Here is a 10860-nt window from a genome sequence, read left to right on the forward strand (position 1 = left end):
GCTTACAAATTCTTTTGCTAGTTTTCAATTCAAGGAGTTGTTTTGATAATTAGAACGTTCAATTCTTAGTTCTAGGAGTAGTCTAAGTTTTGTTCATCAAAGTACTTAGTTCCAGGAGTGGTCTAGGTAATTTGAGAGGCGTTGAATTCGTTCCAGGAGTGGTCGTTTTCAAAGTCATATCCGGTTCGTTATTCTTAAGTTGTTCGATTTTCTTAGGAAATTCGAAGGGCTTGTGTTACTTGTGTGATTTTAGATTCTTTATTAAGTTAAGGGGTTTAAATCCACATCAAAAAATATAATGAACATAAATTTTTATTTTTCCTTGGTATATTAATTATTACAGTTAATTTATTATAACATATATTAATGCTGAAAATAAAATTTAAAATAATATATACGTATTTGTTTTTAAATAAAGGAAAATTTGCATCAAAGGATTTATAAATACACTTGTTTGCAAGGAAGGACCTTGTAAATCGAAAGTGGAATAGAAGGACCTTTTAAATGTTTTTGGTTGCGGCGGGGGACCTTGACGTCGGAAAGTGGGAAATGACCAAATTAGTCCGCCTTTGACTTGGGGTGCCACCTTACTTAATATATTTGTATTTTAATTTTTTTCTGTATTTTCCCACGTATACCTCCCTTCTTTTCATAACTCTTAATTTTTTTCCCCCAAATATTATTCTCTCCCCTCTGTTTTGTGTACCCCTCTCACAATTTAGACATACTTCAACGAATGGATAAAGTTAGCTTCTTTTCTCAAATTTTCAATGATTGAATGAATTAATTAATGAAGTTTGACAAATTTGGCATATGCAATAAACCTGATACTATAAATAGAAATTCCAACCTGAACATACTTTATGTGTATAACCACAAGAACAAAAACAATGTTCATCCAATATTCCTCATTTCCTTGTAAGGTAGGAGCAATATAATTGTAGCAAATTACATAAAGCTGACTTGTTCACAGAAATACCAAAGTGTAAGAAAAAGTGGATTACATAGACTTAACTACTACATAAAGTGACTACATAAAATGAAATTTAACGTACGTTGTTCAATGGTGAGACAAACAACTCTGCTGAGATGCTTGTGAGGATTGGTCAGCATAAACAGAAGTTGTAATTTGATTCTTTATTTTCTGCTTTGGTGCAATTGCTTTAGACTTGCCCTTTTTGGAAGTAGAAGTTGTTGATGGTGCAGTAGGTTGGGTGTTGACCTTCCAAGAAGTACCCCCCTCCTATCATAAGTGTAGATGAACTTGATTGCCTTCTTCATGCAGCTGCTGCTGGTACAGGATTTATAGGAGTTGCTGATGTTGTGGTTGGGACAGTTTGTGAGGATGAAGCTGCACCACCATCCTTCCTTGGTCTACCACCTTTGTGTATTGGGCCCTTTTGTTTGATTAGACTGTTACATTGTCTTATAATGACCCAAACCACCAAATCTTTGACAAGTGTTCTGTTTCCTTAGCCCTATTAACATACTTGTCTTTCCCTTCTCCTGCTTCTTTCCTTCTTTTCTTTTGTGATGGTCTTCCAGGCATCACTTTAAAGGGAGGTGGTAAAGGTTCAGGCAAAAGTGACTTGTCCCATTGCTTCTCTCCTGGCATGGCATGGAAGGCTGGTGAATATGTTGCTGAGTAGGTTGCAACATGGTAAGCTCGGTGGACATTGTCTTCATAATTAAGTCTTCTTTTGGCAATACAAGCCAATGCATGCCAAGAAGCGATCCCCATCAAAGTCGACCTATAACACCCACAAGTTTTAATCTCTAAGTTCACCACATAGCTGTCTCCTTCTTAGTCTACCTCAAATTCATGTTTGTGTGGAGTGTAGAGCTTTGATGGGATTGGAAAGGACTACATCTAGTGATTGTGACCCACTTGATGAATCAGTATAAGTGAGTCAGAACACACTAAACAACCCAAAAATGTAGACCCTTCCCCAGAATCTGTATATCTGTACCCTCCAACCTTATCTGGACCACACATCATCCTCTTATTATCTACCACTCTTTCCTCATGCTCCAAATACATGTTGTACCAACCATCATCCTCTGTAGAAAACAAAAAATTAACTATATCAATATCATCTTTGAGCTGCTACCTACCATTAAACAAGCTTTGAACATCTTTACTAAACCAAAGCTGCCCCATAACATAGTATCCTACCTCCTTAACCCAATCAACAAAGTCAAAGTAGCATACCTCTTCAACATTAGGTTGCAATGATAGTCCATAATATTCACTATTACTGTGTTCGTAAGTGGTGTAGCCCTTCCTAGTCACAAACTGACCACCATAATAGAGTCTTATGTTATTGGATCCATAACTTTATACAGTTTATAATGATAATTAAACCTGAATTAAGATACAAAATAAAAACAACTAATTACAAAGTGCATAATTTATTCAGCAATCAATCCTATGACAATGTAATTAAAAAATATTTGAAGACCCACCCACTAACAACACATGCACGCACAATGCAACTACACAAATTAAGAAAAAGAAAAAACAAATAAATCAAAACCAATTCCCAACATCATCACTTCATTTATTCAATTAATTAAGTACTTAAATGAATAAATTAATGTATTAAAGATGGATGAATCACTACATTTAACAAATTTTAAAAATCAAATCAAACCCCAAATTTCTGCAATTTCGAATTCAGGAAGTGTAAAAAATTAAGCTTTATTACCTAGTTTTCATGACCTTATTTATGGTTTATCCAAATTCTTTAACAATTTTTTCCCTTTCTTTGTATGCGCCATGGGAGAACAACTTCAAAGGGTTGACCGTGTACAAAAAAGTAAAAGAAAAAAACAACACGAGAGAGATAATAATATGCGTACTGTACCTCACCAAGTAAAGTCACCATCTCCTTTCAGTGGAATCCAATCTGCAGAAGGGGGAAGTTGGGGGAGTAAGTAATTCAATTTGAATTTCATTCTTGGAATCAATTTCACAACACAGAGGAGAGAGAATAAAATGAAATTTGGGGGAATAATTGAAGGGGAAGAAGGGAGGTATACGATGGAAAATTGAGACCACAAAAAAAAAAAAAAAAAAATTGTCACGCGCCACCCCAGGTCAACGCCGGACTAATTTGGTCAATTCCATTTTTCCGACGTCGCAACCAAGAATGTTTATATTATGGTTAGTCCTTTGATTGAATTATCAAGTTCATACTATAGGGAGCTATTTCAAGATAGTTGTAACAATTATTGTCATTAGTTTTCTCTGAATACTTGATCATTGTCAAACAAGGTTTAATTTCATTGTACTTGCAACAAATATTCTAATTATTTTTTTTGCTTATAATGAGAGAGGTATGCTTGATCACGGTCATACATGGTTCACCGTTAGGATTGATGATGAGAAGAAGGATGTTTTGGTAAGCATTTAAATTTTATTAACAGGTTTTGTGTAATGTGTAATCAACTGTAATTGAAATTATAATTTTAACAAAATTTTAATAAAAATTCTTTTTAGTGTGTTCCACATCAAGTAAGTAAATTATTTCGCAAAAGTAATGATGTTGTTAAAGTACAAAGAGGCAGTGGTACAAGGATTTACGAAGTTTAGTGGATGGTGGTTAGAGATATATCACGGGTAAATGTATATTTTGAGGAGGGATGGCATGATTTCGTCGAGGACAATGGCATAGAGATTGGTGATAGACTCGACTTGTTGTATCTGGGTGATAGGTTATTCAAGGTAGTCATATGGCGTGATGGCATTGATATCACTCGTAACTGTATAGTGATATCGTCTAATTCTTCCTATTGGAGTGATTCGAGTGACAGTGATGATGAAATCGCGAACGACCGTATTCAATAATTTCTCAAGAACCTCGTTGTCTCAAGTTACCTGAGTTCGAAGACACTTTCACAAAGGCGTATAGTGCAGTTGGTATGATGGTATGATGTGTATCTTATTCTTATTTCTAATCACATATTTAAATATATCGTGTTATATAAGAATAACTTTTATTCTTATGGTTTTGTCTATTGTTGCAGAATGTACCACTTGAATTTGCTAGACGACACTTCAATCGGTTTGGTGCCTCCAAACCAGCTGAACTATGGGTCACTAAAAATAAAAAATGGAGGGGAACTCTTTTCTTAAAACGAGGGTCCAAACAACAAATTATCTTAAGCAACATCAAAAAAGAAGTTAAGGAAATGATCCGTGGTGAGAATATCAAGGTCGGTCAAAAAGTCATTGTCCAGTTGCAACGTACGGCTCCCTTAGTCTTTAAGGTGTCTAGACTTTAAGCCAAATTGAATTAAGACTGGTATATTTAAGTTGTCCACTTAGCTATGAGTCCTATGACGAATTGCAGACTATGTTTGTTTACTTTACTGTAGACTATGGTTTTTTGTTGGTTATGTCGTAAGGGTAGTACTTTATTCTGGGATCGCTTAACGTGGAGTAATGATGTTTTGGGTAAATGGTTATATGGTCTCATTTAAGTGTCTTTATTAGTGTCTGATCTTTTGTGTTTTGATCCTGGTGTGACATAAGGTTGGGTGTATGATCCATGAAGCTCTGTTTTTAAGCATACAAACATTTAATGTATGCTATGGCATGTCTAAAAAAATGTTTGTATTAGACAATGAAACTTTTGGACACCTCTTATATTATATTTTATCAATATTAAAGAATGGACTCAGTGGAGGAAGTATTCTAGGAATATAACATATGGGATAACATATTTCCTTCATAAATATCAATTCTCATATTAATAAATTGAATTTAGTAATGTTGTAATGACATTTGAAACCATTAAATATTATTTAATGCTAAACGGTTAAAGGATTAACCTTGTCGAATCACGTTTACATCTAAATTGGATCTACTAAAAAACCATATGAAATTGTGGTTCTATCTTTATTTGGAGTAATTGTGAAATTCACTACTTTGTCCTACAAATTTGTGAAGTATGGAAATTCACAATCTTATTAAAACCCAAATCCTCCAACTTATTTTGAGAAGTCCAATTGTCCAGATTGGTAAATAAAAAAGACCCTATGGATCCAATGATGTGCATATACTAACGATTTGCTGCAATACTCTGTTCAAACAAAGCTTACATGATGATCACATGAAATAATTATGCAACCTGGCTGTAGTGGGCGAAGAATCAAGTTTGTCTTAGTTTGAACTTTCACTCATCCAAAAAGAAATGTGGACATTTTAAAAATCAACTAACCTAATTGAACCTTTAATGAAATTTGTAGTCATAATCACCTAATTGATATGGCATTCTTAAAACCAAAAGGGTTCTAAAATATCTCAAAGGTAACCTTATGAAAATGTTCAAAGGTTAGTAAATACAATTCATAAACAAGCACATACATGATACACATAAGCCATAAGGAAATATTTTCAACATCCCATAAGCTGACCTAGATACAACACAAGTCAGATAAAATGGAAACAAAAGAGTTGTTGACAAACAATAGTTCAAAGATTAATTCCCCCCATATAACCGAAGTGTTTGATTTTGGTACTACTTGATTGAGACCTTGAAGTCTAGTGGATTCTTTCGAAGCAACAGTACAATGACCTTCTTCCCAGCCATAACCTTCACACCATGCATCAACTCCTTGACCCCTGATGTTGCACAAGACAATTTTCCCATTGGAATCTCGCTTCACAAACAGTTTTGCTTTCCACATTTTATTGTTTCTGTCCCAGATTTCAGCAGGATTCTCGTGTCTAAAAAAACTGAAGTGGATCCTTGTAAATTTCAGGGGCACATTCTGCACTATTACAACAACATAATTAGTACAAATTTATGGGGCACATTCTGCATACATAGAATACCAACAAATAATTTGAATTGTCATTATATAGCCATACCATCCTTCCCATTGCACTGTATGGACCCGTGTATCTGACTTCAAAGTCAGGTATCCAGCTACACCTGTCATTGGGCAATGATAGACTATCCTCCTCCAACCAAGCATCGTTGTGGCTAACCTCCTCCATTTCAGCATCGTTGAGGGTAGGCTCCTCTATTTTAGCATCATTTTCAATTTGCTCAATGTCTTCTGAAGAATCAGAAGATATCTCAACAAAGTCATGGATGTATTGGCCACCACGCCAGATATGTACTTTGAATGCCCCATCACCCATATATAACAATTCAAGTATATCACCAAGCATTATACCGTTGTCCTTCACGAAATTAGACCATCCTTCCTTAAAATATATCTCTATGCCTGATTCTTCTCTAATCTTGACCCACTTAACATGGTAAATACGTTTGTTATCGCCTCTATATACCCTCACAATTTTAAAATACCTTCGAAAGCGCTTACTAATATGATCTGGAACAAACTGGTATAAGATTTAAAAGGTACTTGTTAAAATTCAAGGGTGATAGCAGAACATGTTCTCAATACACTTGTGTAGTGTTAAAATAAAATGTAATTGCTCACCAATTCAGACAGCTTCTCATCGTTTATCAGAACGGTGAACCAAGTTTGCCCTTCCTCCGGCATAGCTAAAAAGTGAATAACAGATTGTATTTGTAAAATAGGTAATTATTAATTGTTCGCAGTTTACTGATTTGACAACAAAATCTAACACGTGCTCGATTGTAAAAATTATACAAAGGGAAAGGGGCTGAATATTGACATCATACGCAGTAATGTATACAAATTATATGGTGTTACTAATAATAAAAATCCGTTTTGATTAAATTCGCGGTAATTAAAATATATCGGTAGGAAAAATTTAAATACGTATTTAATTATGTATAAATAATAGATTGAGAACGTAACCAAATTTTATTATTTAAAAACAAAATTATTAATAAACAATGGGCAACTAAAATAAAATGTGAAAATAAGAACACATTTATTTTTAAGCATAAAATCACCAAATAACAACCATGTGTCCACAATAAATCAAATTTAACGAGATAAGTTAGTCAGATACGTAGTTGCAATTTCGACTGAGAACATGCAAGACCAAATCTCTATGCCTTATCAAACATAGCACAAACTATAAATAAGAATCAAACATTCAAGTTCAATAATTAATAATCTAAGAACCAACCAAACTTGAGTACATGTAGATCTGGCCAAATTAAAGCCTAAAAAAAATTAAATTGAACGCGTAAAAAATGAATTACAATGAGGGTGAAACTTACCGTATTCCTACTGTAATTAGGGTAACCAAGTTGGACGACGGTGGTATGGAAGCATGGTAGCCTGGTAGGGTGGGGAATCAATATCCTTGTGGGAAGATGGAGTCGGACAACGGTGTTGCTGCGGCAGGAGTTGTGTAGTTTGATTTCAGATGAAAGGAAGGGTTTTTTTTTTTTTTGAAAAGAGATGAATGTAAAGGGTTAGGTCATTAATGTCACCGGAATATATGTAGAAAAGGACAGTTTTATTTTTTTTTAGTTGCATGTTGAAAAGGACAGTTATGTTTATTTAATGTTTCCTATGCATTAAATTATTATTTTTATTTTTTATAAAAAAGAAGATTGAAGGAAGGGTTTAGTCTTTAATTTAAAAACCGGATTATAATGTTTAAAATGACAGTTTTTTTAAAAAAAAATTCATTTTTTTTAAAAGAGGACAGTTATTATATTTTTTAATGTTTCATTTGAAATTTTAAATATATATTTTTTTTTTGGTATTTTTGTTTAATTTTGGGGTAAGAAGTCAAAGAGTCAATGAAATTCATTTATAACATTAATTTATTGATAAAATCAAAACGCAAAAAAGTAACTTAATTAAAACTTATATTAATATTAATTTTGAATATTAAAATATATTAGGAAGTTACTAATAAATGTGTTCATTACTAATATTAGCATACCAGAGTATATGTTCCGAATCTGGCCATTATATACATACCGTATAAAAATAGGTCATTATTTACTGCATAGTATAATTAGACTCTAAAAAGATTTTAAATCCTACAAATTCCTGAACACATGGGTTATAAGTGTAAGAATATAAAGAATAAATAATAACACAGAACCCCTTGTACACGTGGGGGGATTAATACCAAACCATCTAATTATATCAATTATTCTGTGAATAATCGTAATCAGTTAGTCACTTATTCACGTCACAGGCTCACAACTCAGGTATGGGGTAAGTTTATTAAAAAAGCCTCACTTTTTTCCCCAATGACTTTGGGCTAACTCCACCATTGATTGCACATTATTTTCAATGTAAAAGATCGATTGTAATCCTTTTTTTTGTATTATTAATAGACTTTCAAATGTACTTACTGTTATTACAAATTAAGTATAAATTTTTAAAAGATATAATTCATTTTCATGTATATCAAGGTTGTATTTCACGATACCAAACATCCTCCCAGCTCCCACAGTGTGTAAGGATACAATGGTTTAGATGTATTAAAAATTAACGGGATCAATACCATAATAGGAAAAGCGTTATAGCAGATACTTTCCAATAAAGGATTAAAGGATTTAACACAATTTAAGTCATAACTTTTTCTACATAGCACAATAATAGTTACCCCCATAACTGCTACTCATGTCTGTTAAAAGTACGAACTTAAACACCATTAAACTGTGCATATTTCATGGCTTAAACATCCACAACCAACCCCTAATAGAGTACCATAGCAAAGACTCCTGCATAATATACTTCACAACTGAATTTGAAGCACCATGATCGGCCATTCACGTAAATATGATGCTGAAAAATGGTGGCTCCTTATCTAATAGCTCAATGATTGTTTTCTCATTATCTTCGACCTTCTCACCGTCAATAAATTCTTTAACTCCTTTCTTTATCATGCAAGAGACAACTTTCTTTTTTTCATTGTACTTGATGTGCATTTTTCCTTCATATGACTTACTGCCATACAACATAATTTCGGAGGACTCTTCGATACCCTTTAAATGTTCTCTTGTGAATGCCAATGGAATGTTCTACACCAACAAATTAAGAAAGATTCATAAACCATTTCATCAATCCAAGGCAGGCATTAATATACTTCAACTTACAATAGTGGGTTTGAAGATGTAGCTTGGTATGAACTAGAATCTGAAAGTGGGAATCGGTTCTAGAACGTACTCCCTGATTGCCTGGCCCTCATCACCTGTTATGTCGATGTCATTTCGCCATATCCTTACCTTATAAGACAATTCCCCCATGTCATACAATTCGAACACAATGAAATCATTCAATTTCAAGCTGTTCGCGTGCACAAACGCGCTCCATCCATGACTCAAATAGGTTTCCTTAGTCCCATATGCACTTAGAATATTCATCAGATGCACCTTGTATGATTTTTTCTCATTCCCACGTCGAAGAATTAGCACCAACTCTCCCCGGTCCTTCACCCATTTGTTCCACAACTCCTCCACCTCGAGTCATTCTTTTTGGAAGAGGCTATGGACAATAGATGTAAAACAATTACAATGGTTATTATATTAACATTATATGGGAGTATTTCTATGTTGGGGGTTATATTATATTTTCTCACCACATTTTGTAAACGTCTCTGAGTATCGAGTTTGAATTCATATCGTGTAGCCGACATTACTCTCGCCGGACTACACAAAGATGGTAAAGAGACACATTTTAACAACCAGAACCAAAAAATGATAATATCTCAATATACATTTTAACCAGTACAAAAAAATGATATTATCGTTACGAAGACTTGCAAACATATATGGTGGTCCAGCATTATATGTTGATTCAGCTAGCAGATATTGTGGTCCTGCTTTAGGTTGACTCCTAAAGCATTTGAAACCTAGGCCAGGCATTCTATTTGCTTTTTAAATTTAGTACAGCAACCTTCAAAAAAATGCATATCTCCTTAATCCAAAAACAATGACCACAATCTCAAGATCTAGTCAACAATCAATTTATTATTGATGATAAATAACATTATGTACTACCATACCCATTGTCCTGATGTGAACATTGAATACAAGACAGATGATTTTCCAAATTGAACATTAAAAATACGAAAATTATATTGGGGACTACCCTCTTGAGATTATCATCAACAAACAAGATCGAATAACAGACACATAGTATTTCAGAATTATAATTTAATTAGTGATTTACCCCCACAATATTACTGGAAAAAATCATATAATCATGTCGTTACTCAAATCACTACTATGCATCAACCCGTCTAAACATCATAATTCCTCGGTTTAAATCTAAATAAATGTAAACTACATATACTCCTTACATTCAATTATCATAGTGACATGAACAATTCAATGCCACATCTACTGTAAATAATCTACAATCACAATTACAGGTATTTATAGTTAGCATTTACAGTACAACATTGAATAACAATGCATGAACTATACGGAATTTGGTAATTAGATTAAGTTGCATACCTGTTGGTGCATCAGCTGAATGTCGGCGGGGATTGATCTTCCTTGTGGAGCCTTCTAGTTCAAAGGGTTTAGGTTTTGTGTCAAAAGGGAAGTTATGTAAGAATAAGAGGAAATATGGGATTTATGTTTCCTATATAGCCCTTACCCCATAGTATTGTACACGTGCTACGCTTTCACTTTCTACAAATTGCTTTTTATACTTTAAGATTTTGTTTACTAGATTTGGTATCCTTTAAGATTGCATAAAAAAAATATTTTAACAAGATTTATTATATTGCCTAACTAACACATTATATGATTTTAAACTATGTCTGAGAATTTTTAGTATTCTAATAGCAATTTTTGCCGGAAATCTTAAGTATAAGGGTGACATTATCATTTTGAGTTTTAAGATTTATACTTAAGACTTTCCCCATTTTTCTTCTAAAATATCAAGCAATTCTCAAGTTGATTATTTAAATTTCTAAACTCAACTTAA

The 10860-nt window shown here is 33.4% G+C and overlaps 1 protein-coding gene and 2 long non-coding RNA genes across 5 annotated transcripts; 1 reads left to right on the forward strand and 2 right to left on the reverse strand.

Moving 5' to 3' along the window:
* The first annotated feature begins 384 nt into the window (after positions 1-384).
* Positions 385-4656, forward strand: LOC110686848. 2 transcript variants are annotated; one of them, XR_002504325.1, is made up of 3 exons: positions 385-3404; positions 3503-3930; positions 4030-4656. It is a non-coding gene; the product is annotated as an uncharacterized LOC110686848 (long non-coding RNA). The 2 variants fall into 2 exon arrangements; XR_002504324.1 differs by having other exon boundaries at positions 387-3930.
* A 622-nt stretch (positions 4657-5278) lies between these two features.
* On the reverse strand, positions 5279-6335 carry LOC110686790. Its single transcript, XM_021863382.1, has 2 exons — positions 5879-6335; positions 5279-5778 (listed from the first exon to the last, which is right to left on the reverse strand). The coding sequence occupies exons 1-2, from the start codon at positions 6182-6184 to the stop codon at positions 5422-5424; spliced, it is 663 nt and encodes a 220-aa protein (XP_021719074.1). The 5' UTR covers positions 6185-6335; the 3' UTR covers positions 5279-5421.
* A 2108-nt stretch (positions 6336-8443) lies between these two features.
* On the reverse strand, positions 8444-10464 carry LOC110686791. 2 transcript variants are annotated; one of them, XR_002504301.1, is made up of 4 exons: positions 10383-10464; positions 9503-9572; positions 9021-9408; positions 8444-8945 (listed from the first exon to the last, which is right to left on the reverse strand). It is a non-coding gene; the product is annotated as an uncharacterized LOC110686791 (long non-coding RNA). The 2 variants fall into 2 exon arrangements; XR_002504300.1 differs by having other exon boundaries at positions 8444-9408.
* Between the last annotated feature and the right edge of the window lie 396 nt (positions 10465-10860).

The sequence above is a fragment of the Chenopodium quinoa genome, unplaced genomic scaffold (assembly GCF_001683475.1).
Source record: "Chenopodium quinoa cultivar QQ74 unplaced genomic scaffold, ASM168347v1, whole genome shotgun sequence".
Lineage (NCBI taxonomy): Eukaryota > Viridiplantae > Streptophyta > Magnoliopsida > Caryophyllales > Amaranthaceae > Chenopodium > Chenopodium quinoa.